General features: G+C 37.0%; 2 protein-coding genes and 1 long non-coding RNA gene across 3 annotated transcripts; 2 read left to right on the top strand and 1 right to left on the bottom strand.

Annotated features, from left to right (window-relative positions):
• The first annotated feature begins 127 nt into the window (after window positions 1-127).
• Window positions 128-3,789, top strand: apex2 (APEX nuclease (apurinic/apyrimidinic endonuclease) 2). The gene is made up of 6 exons (XM_051904534.1): window positions 128-329; window positions 434-517; window positions 696-876; window positions 965-1,108; window positions 1,379-1,448; window positions 2,585-3,789. Exons 1-6 carry the CDS (start codon window positions 215-217, stop codon window positions 3,671-3,673), a joined length of 1,683 nt encoding a protein of 560 aa, XP_051760494.1. The 5' UTR covers window positions 128-214; the 3' UTR covers window positions 3,674-3,789.
• A 587-nt stretch (window positions 3,790-4,376) lies between these two features.
• On the top strand, window positions 4,377-10,685 carry lrif1 (ligand dependent nuclear receptor interacting factor 1). Its single transcript, XM_051904529.1, has 4 exons — window positions 4,377-4,953; window positions 6,096-7,737; window positions 7,838-8,062; window positions 9,369-10,685. Exons 1-4 carry the CDS (start codon window positions 4,946-4,948, stop codon window positions 10,311-10,313), a joined length of 2,820 nt encoding a protein of 939 aa, XP_051760489.1. The 5' UTR covers window positions 4,377-4,945; the 3' UTR covers window positions 10,314-10,685.
• Window positions 10,686-11,152: 467 nt separating this feature from the next.
• On the bottom strand, window positions 11,153-13,665 carry LOC127518188 (uncharacterized). Its single transcript, XR_007931489.1, has 2 exons — window positions 13,615-13,665; window positions 11,153-13,524 (listed from the first exon to the last, which is right to left on the bottom strand). It is a non-coding gene; the product is annotated as an uncharacterized LOC127518188 (long non-coding RNA).
• Window positions 13,666-16,200: the final 2,535 nt, after the last annotated feature.

The following is a 16,200-nucleotide window of genomic DNA, read 5'->3' as shown; positions in this document are numbered from 1 at the left end:
TTTCTTTTAGAAGTGGGTCTGTACAAAAACCTTAATATATATATATTTGGTTATATATATATATATATATATATATGGTTACTGGGCCATATATGGAATAAACGCAGTCGTGTGAAGACTTTTATTTTGAAAAGTTATGAGATGGACAAAAATAAGGTCAATACTTCACACTTGCGTTCTGCTTGAGTCGTCCGACGTTGTTTGACAAATAAACATGAAAATTGTAACATGGAACATAAACGGGATACGAACATTTAAAAATGGCATCAAGAAAACTCTGGATTCATTCGATGCCGATATAATCTGCGTCCAAGAAACTAAAGTTACCCGTAAGTGTTTTGAAATAACGCGGGACTTTGAATGGGTTTATATAGTACAGGAGCCCTATTTTTAACAACGTTAACAGCTCAGCTATTGCATACATTATTTTCAGGTGACCTGTTGGATGAGAAGACAGCGATTGTTGATGGCTACAATTCATACTTTAGTTTTAGCCGAGGACGAAGTGGATACTCGGGTAAAGCAGCCTAAAATGTGCAAAAGGACTTTAAATAAATACTTGATTGATTTTAGCATTAGATTTATACCCATATTTTGTATTTTTTTCAAATATATTTTGTCACGTTTTTACTACTATTTGCAAATGACAAGTACTGTTTAACTACGAGTATGAACAACATTTTCTCCATGACCAGGTGTCGCGACCTACTGTAAAGATACCGCTACTCCATTCCTGGCCGAAGAAGGATTGACGGGTCTGCTCGCCAATCAGGGAGAGGCTGTTGGTTGCTATAGTGACCAGGAAGAGTTGTCCAGTGAGGAGCTTCTGGCACTAGACAATGAAGGAAGGGCTGTTATCACCCAGCATCACTTCATGTAAGGGTCTTAACTTTCAGACATTTACTAGTTTTAGAAAAGCTTAACATGCTGTGAAAGCTTCAGATATGTTTTTTTTTATTCTCAGTGGCACAGATGGACCACAGAAGCTGACAGTTATCAATGTTTATTGTCCCCGAGCTGACCCAGACAAACCTGAGAGAAAACAGTACAAGCTGCAGTTTTACCAACTCCTCCAGTGCAGAGCTGAAGCCATCTTGAGCTCAGGGAGGTGAGAGACAGATCAAACCAACACCTTCATATGCACACTCACACACTCACACACACACACACACACACACACACACACACACACACACACAAGGTGGCATGTTAATCCCTGATATATTGTTCAAAAAGTAACAAAGACCAAGTTCTTTCTTTATATTGCTATAATTTAGGTCTTATAGGTCATCCTTCTCAAATTGTTATTATCAAGATTCTTCTAAGATCTAACATGTCTTTTTGCATCCCTCGCATACATCCCTCTGTCTTTCTTCAGTCATGTGATTGTTTTGGGTGATGTCAACACCTCTCACAGACCCATAGACCACTGTGATCCAGATGATGTGGTAAGTCCTTAAACCATGTCCCTCCATCATGATTTCAGTTAACACCAGTTAACCAGGCACAAGTAATAAAATTCCACACAATAATTGCACAAAACGCTGTGTTGCGACAGTTGCAGCTAGTCATATTTGATATTTAATATAGAGCAACAGTGCCTGCTCACTTTTTCAGTGGCCTTGGTATAGAGAGTGGTGCAGGGATGACGTCAGAACTCCAAAGACTACTTTACCGCTGGTTCCTTCGAGGTTTTAATAATTTTTTTTTTTCAGTTTACGTGTAAAACAAAGCCTGCGGTAAACCAATTTTTAATTTTTTTAATTTTTATTTTGTATAAAGAAACAGAAATTCTAGGTCTAGCTAATTCTAGTTGGGAAATAATCATTTTGGAACTATTTGCAAATAATATTTGCATTAATTTGCATTAAAAATGTAACTTTTAAAACATTTTGTCATCCTAACATACAGAGTGCTGTGAAGAATTTCAAATATTAGAGGGGGGGTTGTTACCAATTGTCCCCCTCAATGTCTATGGTGGTTACGGCCCTGCTGTTTTGTACTAATTACATATACCCATAGTGTAAACACGAATTTTGAAGCAGTTATGTTCATTTTTGAAAATGTACATTTTTAAAAAGTAACTAGATAAGACAGCTTGTGGTGTGTGTGCATTGAACAAAATGTCATAGTATCGTCAAGTTATGTTTACCACTTAAGTTATATTTTACTCACTTAAATTGAAAAAAAAAAAAAAAACGTATAAAACCTTATAGGAAAATCTCTAAGGAACCAGCGGCGAATTAGACTTCTGGTTCTGATGTCATACCAGCACCACTATATATATATATATATATTAGTATAAATATATATAGTGCATAGGCATAGGGAAACTGACTCTACGTCATTCGCAGTGATTCATGTGTACATTTCTCTTATTGGTGAAGATTTCTTTTCAGAATCATAGGTAATGTAGTTTTTCACCAGAAAGTCCACTATTCAACAAAAATATAAAAAAAAAAAAAAAAAAAACAAGTTGAAATGATGCAGGCTAATGGCTTTACATGAAGTAGATATGTTATTATTTTATTGCAGATGTTACAAACTAGCACAAACCTTCTCTTATTACCATTCTGTTATTTAGGATAACTTTGAAGATAATCCTGGGAGGAAGTGGCTGGATCATTTCCTGTTCGAAACAGCAGAAAATGGAAATACTGAAGATGAATTTGCAGACATATCCCAGAAATCTACCTCTGGTGGCAAGTTTGTTGACTCCTTCCGCCATTTTCACCCAAAGCGCTCTAATGCTTTCACATGCTGGTCCACTCTCACGGGTGCCAGGCAGACCAACTACGGCACACGCATCGACTACATCTTCTCTGACCGCCCTCTGGTGGAGACTGCCTTTATTGGTGTGGACATTATGCCAGAGGTGGAGGGATCGGATCATTGTCCTGTATGGGCGCAGCTCAGCTGTACCCTCCAGTCTAGTCCCAAGTGCCCGCCCCTGTGCACACGCCACATGCCAGAGTTCACCGGCAGACAGCAGAAACTTTCACGCTTCTTAGTGAAAGTTCCAGAGAAACTTAGTGTTTCTAAAGGCTGTGAAGAGAGTCTACCTGGATCACAGGATTCTGGGGAAATTCGGGAAAACCTGAATCCTGTAGTACAGGGGAACAGTGTTGCAAAGAAGAGACCTACAGATAGAGAAGCAGACACAAATGCACACAAAGCCAAAAGAAGCAAGCAGACGAAAACCGAAAGTAATGCTAAAGGTAGTCTTTTAGCTTTCTTTAAGCCTAAACAAACAGCGTTGATGCTTTCAAGTGGGAACTTGAGCCCGAAACAAGAAGAATCCTCTCAGGATGGCCCGGGTAGTGAGAGCGACACTAAAAGCTGCCCCAGCGATGTGCAAAAGGAGACAAATCTCTCCAAGGTTACGGAAATGGAGAATGAAAATCAGGATGAAGTGGAAGGAGAATCTACATCCATAGACAAGTCTAAGGACTGTAAGAAAGGGCCATGCGCTGGTTTTTGGAAAACCATTTTGCATGGGCCTCCTCAGCCGCCACTTTGTAAATCACACAACGAGCCCTGTGTTTTACGGACTGTGAAAAAAGCAGGACCTAATTTAGGCCGGCAATTTTTTGTATGTGCCCGTCCTCAAGGCCACGCCTCCAATCCTCAGGCAAGGTGCAATTTTTTCGCCTGGGTAGAAAAAGGAAAATAGATTAAAGTCAAGGAATCTTTATGCATACTGTATTTCATGTTTTGATTCTATGTGTTTGTTTATATATACCATTTTTATTGTTCAACTAACAAAAGAGAAATAAATGCTATTTTTCAGCTTGGGTGTTATTGTCAGTGTATTGTTAGACACTGCAGAAATCCATGTTCTGTATTCTTTTATCACTACCTGATTAGGAAATTGAGTTCCCATTGTGAGCTATATGAAATTAAACAGACCTTTACAAAATACTGAATTTAAAATGAGTCTTGATGGAAATAAATGTGATGTTATTTCCATCAAGAGGTGCATCAGTTTTTGGTCAAGATCTTGTATTGACAATGCAAGAGGTGAGCACTCTGTAAAGTCTACTCCAGCACATTCCAAAGACTTGAGGTTAAGGTCAGAACTCAGAGGTGTCAATTCATGTGTGAAAATGATTCTTCATGTTCCCTCACAAACATTTTCACAATTTGAGCCTGATGAATCTTGAGATTGTCATCCTGGAGTATGATCATGGTACATGTTTATTTAAGAAATGAAAAGCTACACACTCCAATTAGGGGTAGAAGAACTGTTGCTAAACATATAACATGCTAGAAACATCATAATCACTGCAGTAATGATCCAGTCATAAACTCTTAAGCATTTGCCTATTCAGATCCAAGCAGTGACCTTTTTTTGGCCGGGCAGTGTATAAAAGCATTGTTGTTCTGGTCGATATTATAAATGAAATAACTAATTAAACAAAATAACTAATTCAATTTAAAATGTAACCTTTGATGTGATCACCATGTTGTACAATATCTTGCATTTATCTTCTTTGTTTCCTTTCTTTAACCCATTCGCTTTCTCATTCTTTAGTTCTTCCTTCCTTCCTTCCTTCCTTCCCTCATTTTTCATTCATTTCTTTTTCTTTTTTTTCCGTTCCTTTTCTTAAGTTGTTTGTTTATTCATTCATTCATTTTTTCCCTTTTCCTTTTCTTTCGTTGTTTATTTATTTATTCCTTTATTTATTCGCTCTGGCTCGTTCTTTGGTTAAATTTTCATTCCTTTCTTGTGTCTTGCATTTTTTTTTTCCTTCGTTATTTTTGTCTTCTCCCCTTTCAGAGTCTTCAGTCAGGTGTCTTTTATTTTGATTAACGTATTTCCGGTTTGAGTTTTTCATATCCTGTGAAGAGAGCTGTTCAAGTTTGTGGATAAAATCTAACGGTACGCGGAAGAAAACGTCGACATTAGTTATTTCTTGAAGTGTGATGTCTACAGGTACTCGTGATGGAGGGGTAAGTTTGATCAGCTCTGCGTCTATACATTAACAACCGTGTGTGTTTTTAGTCGGTAGTTGCAGGCTCGTCCAAAATGGCGAGTGTTTTGATGGTGTCGCGAGCGCGAATCTTACCTCAGGAAACACGCAAAATTTTATAACAGGTTTTAGAAACACATTTAAATAGAAACTCGAGAGCTATTTTTAAAAAGATTCCTTTAAATGGTCTGACCGATTACGGCTGACAGGTTTGCCGAATAAATATTCAGATGATGCTTAATGTCTAAAAATTTACACTTGGTTATTACTTGACAATGTAAGTACTTTTGTGTTACTTTATTTGATCATGTTTTGCTATTTGTTGTTTTTACTGAATGCATTTATTAATATGATATTGAATAGAGAATGCTACAGGTAAACAACAGTCTTTAAATAATGTAAACCATAAACATACATTATCATTGATAAGTTTGGGGTCAGTAAGATTTTTTTTTTTAATGTTTTTGAAAGAAGGCTGCATTTATTTGAGAGTAGAAACAGTGATATTGTGAAATATTACAATATAAATATAAGAGTTTTATTATATATTTTAAAATATTGATTCCTGTGATGGCAAAGCTGATTTTTCAACAGGCATTTCTCCAGTCTTCACCATCACATGATCCATCAGAAATCATTCTGATATGCTGATTATGAAAAATGTAACATTTATGAAATCTTTATTCGAAATGGAAAACTTTTCTGGCATTATAAATGTATTTACTGTCACTTTTGAACAATTTAATGTGTCTGTGCTAAATAAAAGTATTTATTTTAAAAATAATCTTATTGACCCCTTACTGGATAGTGTTGTTTGTTTATATAGAGTAATAGAGTTTGATCTCATTATTCAGTCCTTGTTAGTTTTGATTTGTATAGTATTTTCATAGTTCATACAATATTAAAGTTAATTTCATCACATCACATCACATCTCTGATGATGATGAAGAGACGTCCACGTGCCTGGGAGGCATCCGGGTAATTTGCGAGGTGGATGAGAGAAATGAATACTCTAATGTAATAGGCCTGTTTGTGTCATATATTCCACCAAAGTCAGGTGAAAAAGTGGCAAAATCTTCCTCTCAGAAATAATATTTTTTTTTTTTTATCTTAATCTTTTAGTGGAACTGGAGTCTACTACCAAGCAATGCCTGCAGTGGGACCAGATGGGAAAAACGTCATGAAGTTGATCCCTGTCCAGAAAGTGAACGGACAGTTTTATCAGGCGCCATTTAATACAGAAAGAGACAATGTGGATCTACAACTGAAAGCTTTTGCAAAACCTGTTCATACACCTGCTGCCTCTTCATCTCAAACACAGACTCGACTTCCCTCCCTTCAGCCCATCGCAGATGGACGGGTCGTCCTAAAAACCCTGCCAGAGTTCAGAACTTTATCTAACGCCATCAAAACTCAACCCAGTGGAACTAATAACTTCACCATTCAGAATCCAAAGCAAGTGCATGTTCCTCTTGCCCCACAATCGGTTTCCCACTATACAGTCCAGTTACCTCCTCAACCCAATGGACAGGGCATGATGGCTGTTCAAACGCTGCCTGTTACCGTAAAGTCACCTGCTCTCCCAAACGGTCATTTCCTGCAGATCCCACCGAATGCAAAAGTTAGGACTCTCCCGGCAACTGCGCTCCCGCAGTCCATAAAATGCCGGATAATGAACTCTGTAAATAACACCCCTAACCTTGGGAAAGGTCCACCAACCGTTGTGCTTGTGTCCCCTGTGAACTCTGTGAAGCTAACTTCTGACCAGCAAATGGTTTTGCTTACAAAGCCAAGTCAAATACAAAAGACCCTGTCTCAAAATCCTCCTGCAAACTTGCAAACACCTGTTTGTGTTCCTAAAACTAATGAAGAAGTGAACACTCCCATTAAATGGGTTGTCCAGGAGGGAACAGGCGCAACCGCTCCTTGCCTTGTACCTTTATCGACACCGAACATCAGCTCTGACAGCTTAAAAGCGGTCAAGCATGTCAACTCAGTCGGTACGGCAAATGAAATCACGGCAAGTAAAGCTATGCCTCCTCAGACCAGCCAAGAAAAGATCACCCCAGGAAAGGACAACGCATTGGTCATGTGCAATGGGAAAGTCTATTTTGTGGCCAAGAAAAATTCAGAGATCGCCAAGGATGTGATGATCAGCGAAGGTGGAAAAAAGATGTTAGTCAGCACTTCTCCTGCCCTCCCCGCCAGCTCCGTTCTAGGGTCAAACTCTTCTAAGCGAGAACCCAAAAAAAATGTAAGCGAAATCATTGATCTCTGTGATGACGATGAGGAGACGTCCACGTGCCTGGGAGGCGCCCCGGGTAATTTGCCCACACCGAGTCAAACAGAGGTGGATGAGAGCGATGAAGACTCTAATGTAATATTTGTGTCATATATTCCACCAAAGTCAGTTGAAAAAGTGGCAAAATCTGCCTCTCAGAACAAATATGAAGAAGTTCAACACACAGAGATCAACACAAAATCTGTCTATCTGAATGAAGGGAAAAAAACAGCACAAGATGGTATTTTGGATAATCGTTCAGCCAAAATGGGTGATAACAAAATGAATGTGGATGAGCAGGTCAAGAAAAATGTGAGTTGTTTTTTTGAAAATATGAATATGGAGGCAGATAAAGACTTGGAGACTATAAGTCAACCAGAGACAAGATGTCAAGCTGAAATAGCTGAAACAGTCGCTGAAACAGTCAACGTGTTGGAACAGCCCCAAAATGTCTGTATTCAAACCATTGATAATACCGAAAAGGTAATATACCACGTTCATATACAAGTTTTGTAAAATAGTAATGTATTATCTTTCAAAAGCTTGACATGTATTTAATGTGTTCATCTCTCTTCTGTCTCAGGTCATTGGAAATCCTGATCAGAGTTGTCACCCCAAGAGTGACTGTCAGCTGAGAAAAGAATTCGGCATTACCTCTGACATACAGATTTGCTTGCAAAGAACAAAGCCGGCTGTGAAGCCAGATCAACAAACAGAGAGACTTATCATAAACAAACGCACGTTAGACGGCCTTCGTAAAGTCATCCAGGATTCAAAGCTGCAGTCAAAAATACAGCAGATGATGCAGGTGAGTTGCATATTAAAGGATTAGTTCACTTCAGAATTAAAATTTCCTGATAATTTACTCTCCCCCATGTCATCCAAGATGAAATGTCTTTCTTCAGTCGAAAAGAAATTAAGGATTTTAAGGAAAACATTCCAGAATTTTTCTCCATATAGTGGACTTCAATGGCTACCAACGGGTTGAAGGTCCTAATTGCACTTTCAATGCAGCTTCAAAGGGTTCTACACGATCCCAGCCAAGGAATAAGGGTCTTGTAAAAATTGATATACCTTTTTAACCACAAATGCTCATCTTGCACTTATGTGCCACGCGTTATGCATGACGTGGGCTGAAGTACCGCGGTAGGAGGAAAAACTCATAATCTCATTTTTTTCCCTCCAACTTCAAAATCGTTCGGCATCGTTGTTTTCCCCTTTTTTTTTTTTTTTTTTTTTTTGTAAAGGCCGTTTTACTTAGTCTTTGCACGTTCACTTTGTAAACACTTCTTCGGTACTTCTGCCTACATCATGCATGACCTTTTCAATGTGATTACTTAATGCCTGGCGCATCGCAGAGCTAGTGCAAGATAAACATTTGTGGTCAAAAAGTATATAATTTTTAATTTTTTTTTTTTTTTTTTTTTTTTTTTTTTAGAAAAATACCGGTTGTTTTGCTAGATAAGAGCTTTATTCCTCGGCTGGGATCGTGTAGAGCCCTTTGAAGCTGCACTGAAATGGCCATTTGAACCTTCAACCTGTTGGTAACTGTTGGAGTCCACTATATGGAGAAAAATCCTGGAATATTTTCCTCAAAAACCTTAATTTCTTTTCGACTGAAGAAAGAAAAACATAAACATCTTGGATGACATGGGGGTGAGTAAATTATTGGGAAATTTTAATTCTGAAGTGAACTAATCCTTTAATGCATCCAGATTGTATTGTGATGTACAGTGCATGTACGTATTTCCTACAGCAGTTTACACTAAACTGAGGGAGTGGCCCACTGTGTATTAAAGATATTATTTTTTAAATATTTCCATATCAGTGTATATATATTATTGTAAACTAAAACTGTTAAAATCTTTTTTGCTACTTGAAATAAATGTTATTTTTCAACATTTCATAAATTAAGAACACATTTACTTTTTGCGTTTTATTTTTTTAATTCATTTTATGCCCAGCTCTTACATGTTTTCTTACGTCTTTCTCCAGTTTTCCTTGTGGAAAAAAGTAACTTTCCAGACTGAAAACATGTTTTGGAGGAGATAGGACTGTGGGAGTAACCACACTCATTAGTTTCATGTGTCTTTGTTCAATTGCTGTATTTATAGGTTACCTACACAAAAGCGGAGGAGGATGAAGGTCTGAAGGTCAAAAGAAAAAAGGAGGAGCAGGATGAGAGTTGTGATATTCCCTCACTAAGCACCACATACAACATTTCACCTGTCTCTAAATGCTCAGTTGTTCCCATGGAAAACAGTTGTCAAGAAGAGGTTTATTCACCAACAGAATCTATAGCCAATAAGGTTCATATGCAATCTGAAATGCCAGCAGATTGTACTGGTACTCCCTCACCTGCGCAAAACGCAACACAGACTGCTAGTCATCCCTTCTTACCTTCCTCTGCAAGGAAGATGCCACCACGCTCTAAAAAAGGTAAGGTGTGTACGGCCTGTCCCTGTGGGACTGTTTTAGGGGTTGCAGAAGCCACTTCGTCACTCCATCCACAGGAGAAACCGAATCCATGTACTGTTGCTGAATCACACAAAGGGACAAAAAGAAGCTGCTTAAATAAAACCCCAGTGGAGAGCCGCCAACCTCAGAGAAGTCAACCAAAAGATCCTGTTCAGAAAGCAATGAAGAAACAGTTATCAAGAAGTCCACGTAAAGATAACACTCCATTAGAAAGCTCTACTAGTGAATCATCTCACATCTCCTCACCTAATAGTTCATTAAGTGCTTCCTCTTCATCCAGTTTACAGGACTGCAACCACCAGATTACACTGTCCTCAAGTGGAATAAAATGCGGTAACACGTCGGGCAGCCACACAGATGCTGAAACATCCCAGCAGACAGCATCAAACGACCCCATCATGCCATTCTCTAACAAACACCCAGGTCCCAAAATAGACAACTTTCCAACCCAAGTGCTCTACTCGTTGGAAACACTGGATGCTGAGGAGATAAAGCGGCAAGAGAGGATCAAACGTTTAAAGGATATTCTGAAGGAGAAGGAGGCTGCGCTGGAGCGGATGCAACAGAGCATGAATGTTTAGTCATGTCTGTTTGTGTTTAAAAGACTGTACACTGCATGAGAAACTGAATATGACTGAATACCAGCATTAAATGTTTAAGGAAAAATGTACAGCATCTTTATTAAGTTTTTTCCCTTTTTTAACATATTTACTGGATCTCAGTTTCCAGTTGTTTTATTCAATCTTTGAGTACCTAAGCATTTGTGTTGTGTGTTTGTCTTATTTATAGTTGTTTGCAATACATTTAAGCAACTTTATATGACATCTTTTTTTACATCTTTGTATGATTTATGTGCCTTCATTAATACTTGTTTTTCTGTAGTTCAGTTCATAATGTAACAGCCTAGTTTTAACTAAAAAAGTAATTCAATAAATAAAAAAACTTTTGGAGAATCCTTTGCTGGGTAGATGAAAAAGTGAAACCTGACATGAAAAAGTGAAATCTTTGTATTTTTGCTAAAGAACTGCAGCTGCTTACTAACCCAGTACATATTTTAATTATATAACAATTGCAGCGCTAGTGTATTTAGACACATTTATTCTGATTATTTCATCTGGACACATTCTATGCTTTGCTGAAATGTTTTTACCTTACTGCTAAGCCTCAATTTAATGCTTTTTGCAGCATCTTTATTTAGCCATGTTATAAAATACAATTTAATATTTTCTCCCTTTTGCTTCAGATAATGATACTCAAAAGTCTTTACATAAAAGAAAACGATTTCATTCAGAAATGTTTGTGGCATTATATTACATTCTCTCTGTGTTGCATGTGCTAGATTGTTTGCAGTGCCAACACATTAGAAACTGTTATCAAACTCATAATAGAGCAAATGATTTAAAGATGAAGACCAGAGAGCTGATTCACCATGAACATTTTATTTTTTAGCTCTGATTAAGACACTGCAAACATTATGGGCACAACATTGCATGACTGACAAATTTTATTGTATTACCTTGTTTCTCAAAATGTACATTAGATCAAAATCAATCACGTAACACAAGAGGTTAATGTAAACAAAACAAAAAAATCATCAGAATCTCAACACAGTGATTTCATTTTATCAGAGATTTTGTGCTGCAATTCAACCTTGAAATTACATATTGAATGTTACAAGTGGATCATAGATATGTGTTGTAACTAAAGACAAATGACTGCTCAGTTTACCATAAGTTACTACAATCTGAAAATCCTTTTAAAAGAGTTAATTTTAGCAGATCTATAATGTAATTTAAAGTGACTTTTTTCTTTTCTTTTGATGATTTAAGTGATCTGTTTAAAGAAATCTTGTTCCAACTAGCTAGAAAGATGGTAAACTAAAGGGTTGACCTATTGTTTATCAGCACTGTTTGGTACTGGTAGGAGTGGTCACTGTATTGCTAACTTTTTGTTTGCATTTTTGTCACACTGGAGCATACAACAAATCAAAACAAAGGAACTTAGATAATTAAATTAAGTGCACAGACATATGGTATAAAAGGCATATAAAATAGAATCTTTACAAAAGGCAATACACAAATACAGCATTAGAATTAATGCTTATTAGCAGTTATCATAAACTTTCGCACAACATTAGTACAGTTTTTACCAGCACTGCTATTAACAGCAATGACCAATACTGTACAAATTTACATCATCAAGATGTGATAACTAATGACCATATGTATCTACAACTTTTGAGTTGTTGTAAAGCTGTAGAATATGATATCCTCCGCTTCAGTTTTTCCCTAAACTTTGTTTCCTGCAGCTCTATATCGCCTGTGAAAACTGACTAAATCCACGTTGACTGGTTTATTGGTACAGGGGGTTACAAGCCTGCCATCTTGTCTGGCAATACTCAGTGCAGCTTTTTCAAAAAAGAGAACATGTCCTGCACATTGTGGTAGCTTAAAATCCAGCAACGTTTCTGCCTCAACTTTATTCAAGTGCAGTGGCCAAAAAAAGTATTTTGTCACACTTAAAAATGTAAGTCTTTATATTTTACAATAGTGGTGTAATTTTTTTTTTAAAGAGAGAATAATACAAACACAATTTAAGAAAAAAAAAAAAAAAAAAAAAAACAAGTGACAAAACAATAGATATAAAGAAATTCATTGATTCATTGATTGTAAGTGTGGCTTATGGGACCAAAAGTGTCCCAAGTAGTTTTTGTGGCCACTGTTATATGAGCAGAGAATAGGGTATTAAAATATAGCCTGTCAGACATCTGTTCAGGTGTTTATATACATAGAGAGAAGTAGACAAACAGAACACTGTTGTTGTTGTTGTTGTTGTTGTTATTAACAAATGATGATAAGACCACTATTGTAAGAAACAATATGATACAAAACAAAGTTATTGTATTCATTAAAATATACATCTGTCCATTTGCCAGCAGCTATCACTGCTGCAGCTCTGTCTTGGTCACCCACTGAAGCTAAAAAGGGTTGAGCCCTGTCAGTACTGGATGGGAAACCTCCTGGGAAAAAAACTAGGTTGCTTCTGGAAGAGGCATTACTGAGACCAGAAGGGGGTGCTCACCTTATGGTCTGTGTGGGTCCTAACGGCCCAGGATAGTGATGGGGACCGTCCTTCAAATGAGAAGTTAAACGGAGGTCCTGACGCTCTGTGGTCATAAAAAAAAAAATCCAAGGATGTCCTTCGAAAAAGAGTCAGGGAAGTAACCCCGGCATCCTAGCCGGCCTCTGTCCATCATCATGGTCTCTTACTCTTATGGGGTTTTATATTGGGGTTTTCAATTTGTGATTAAACTATATATATATATATATATATATATATATATATATTATAATGTTTCTTATAATTAACTAGACAGTTCGGAGTGTGTGTGCCGTTTATGTTGTAGAACAAAATGTCAAAATATTGTCAAGTTATATTTATCCCAGGCTTTATTTTACTCATAAATTGAAAAACACTGCACCACTCTATTGACATTCATGCATGTTTACTCCAGAGCTGCTACTAGCTTGTGGTTTGTCTGCCCTCTTGGGATTACCCTGGTGTGTTGAATCTGCTTTTGAAGTAAAAGCTTGGACTGGGATAAGTTTCCAGAGGTACTCAAGGTTCTCCACCACGTCAAGGTCACAGCATACAGAGAAGTGTTGTCACGCTCCCATAATAAGTGGACCACTGGAGAGACTGAAACATGCAGAGACTGAGGCATGAAGATCTAGCAGGTGGGGTGACTGAGATTTGTTTGTAAACAACGATTGTTCTTCAAAGTTCTTCTCCCTGTAATTGAACAATATGCACATAAATTAGGTTTTGTTATAACTTTGTTTTACCTGCATGACTAGAATGAAGAAAGTTATCACTTCTTACAGTGTGTTGGGTATGGGTTGTATTTGCAGTGGTTGTTTCTTCAATAGGATGCTGTTGAGTGTAACACCAACCAATATCAGTCAACATCCATGCATATCATGAAGACTGTTTCATGAACTAGATAAAGAATCTTAAAGAATTAAACATTGTTGAATTCTTATTTTACATTTAAAGAATTAAAGAACTTGCTTTAAATTTACTACCTAGAAAAAAATTGAAGAAAATATTTTTTGTGAAAATACAAATAAGTATAACAGTGCAATAAACAATACATTGTTTAACATGACTAACTACTGCACTATTGCAAAAAAGCCCAAATAAATTGTGAAAACTAAAAAAGTCTCTGGTTATATATATATATACAGGTGCTGGTCATATAATTAGAATATCATCAAAAAGTTCATTTTTTTATTATAAATTATTTTTAAAAATGAAACTTTCATATATTCTAGATTCCCTACATGTAAAGTAAAACATTTCAAAAGTTTTTTTTTTAAATTTTGATGATTAGAGCGTACAGCTCATGAAAGTCCAAAATCCAGTATTTCAAAATATTAGAATATTTCCTAAGATCAATCAAAAAATGGATTTGCAAAACAGAAAAGTTCAAGTTCTTTAAAGTATGTTCTTTTGTGCACTCAATACTTGATCGGCAGGACATATTACAGCAAATGACTTGCTCCTAGCACAAATTACTGCATCAGTGAAGTGTGGCATGGAAGTGATCAGCCTGTGGCACTACTGAGGCACTATTGAGCCTTCAGATCATCTGTATATTGTTGGATCGACTGTTTCTCATCTTTCTCTTGAAAATATCCCATAGATTCAGGTCAGGCATATTGGCTGGCCAATAAAGCACAGTAATATCATGGTCAGCAAACCACTTGGAAGTGGTTTTTGCACTGTGGGCAGGTGCTAAAGTCCTGCTGGAAAAGGAAATCAGCATCTCCATAAAGCTTGTCAGCAGATGGAAGCATAAAGTGCTTCAAAATCTCCTGGAAGATGGCTGCATTGACTTTGCACTTGATAAAACACAATGGACCAACACCAGCAGACGTCACGGCCCCCCCAAATCATTATTGACTTCAGAAACTTCACACTAGACTTCAAGCAGCTTGGATTCTGTGCCTCTCCAGTCTTCCTTCAGACTCTGGGACCATGATTTCAACATGAAATGCAAAATTTTCTTTTATCTGAAAAGAGGACTTTCGACCACTGTTCACTGTCCAGTTCTTTTTCTCCTTAGCTCAGGTAAGATGCTTCTGACATTGTCTCTGGTTCAGAAGTGGCTTGGTAGTCCTTTTCCTGAAGATGTCTGAGTGTGGTGACTCTTGATGCGCTGACTCCGGCTTCGTTCTACTCATTGTGAAGCTCTCCCAAGTGTTTGAATCGGCTTTACTTGACAGTATTCTCAAGCTTGCGGTCATCCCTGTTGCTTGTGCACCTTTGCCTACCCAATTTCTTCCTTCCAGTCAACTTTGCATTTAATATGCTTTGATACATCACTCTGTAAACAGCCACCCCATTCAGTAATGACCTTCTGTGACTTACTCTCTTTGTGGAGGGTGTCAATGATTGTCTCCTGGACCATTGCCAAGTCAGCAGTCTTCCCCATTAGTGTGGTTTCAAAGAACAAAAGATACCCGGAATTTATACTGTAGGGATGGTCATTTAATGAAACTCAAATGTAAATATTCTAATATTTTGAGATACTGGATTTTGGACTTTCATTAGCTGTACGCTCTAATCAACAAATTAAAAAAAAAAACCTTTTGAAATGTTTTACTTTACATGTAGGGAATCTAGAATATATGAAAGTTTCATTTTTTAAAATAATTTACAATAAAAAAAAGAACTTTTTTACGATATTCTAATTATATGACCAGCACCTGTATATATCCAACGTGAATCATTTCGCAAAGCAATTGGTTCAATTGATTTAAAGCTTAGAAAAGCTTTGTTTCTCCCATGCTCATGACTACATATTATAGTAGAAACAACTTAAAGCAACAACTTAATAAAAAAAAAAAAAAAAAAATTATCTGTGGCCTGGCCCTAAATAAATGTATCCATATATATTTCCTACCTGTTAGACAGGTAGGAAATATATATATAGTAATTGAATAAATGTATCAAACACTTTTTGCAGTCTTCACTGCATAAATTATAAATTAAACATAAGCCTTATTAAAGCAATTGTCTCTGATACCTTTGTTCTTTGATGAACATTAATGACAGACATCACAGCAACTGGTTTATTAGGCTGCTGTCACTTTAAGAGCTGCGGCTGCCGCTGCCGAACATGACGCGGATCTGACGCGCATCTCATTTTCTCACAACTCTTTAAGTTCATTTAAGACGTTATTTAACTCTTTTGAGACTACTCTTATGAAGATACTCGACAAAACAGGCATAATTCTGTGTGTTATTGTTTGTTCAAGAGTAAAAGGGAACTTGATATTGGTGCGCATCTTTGTCTTTTCTTTTCTTTTCTTTTCTGTGAGTCGTGTGTGTCAAATGCAGTGCACGTTATTAAAAAATTAGTTATAGTTACTTCTCACAAATAGTAACTGAGTTAATAACTAA

Source organism: Ctenopharyngodon idella, chromosome 8 (assembly GCF_019924925.1).
Source record: "Ctenopharyngodon idella isolate HZGC_01 chromosome 8, HZGC01, whole genome shotgun sequence".
NCBI classification, from domain to species: Eukaryota; Metazoa; Chordata; class Actinopteri; order Cypriniformes; family Xenocyprididae; genus Ctenopharyngodon; species Ctenopharyngodon idella.
The sequence above is the reverse complement of the archived record's forward strand: the minus strand, read 5'-3'. Positions and strand labels throughout refer to the sequence as shown.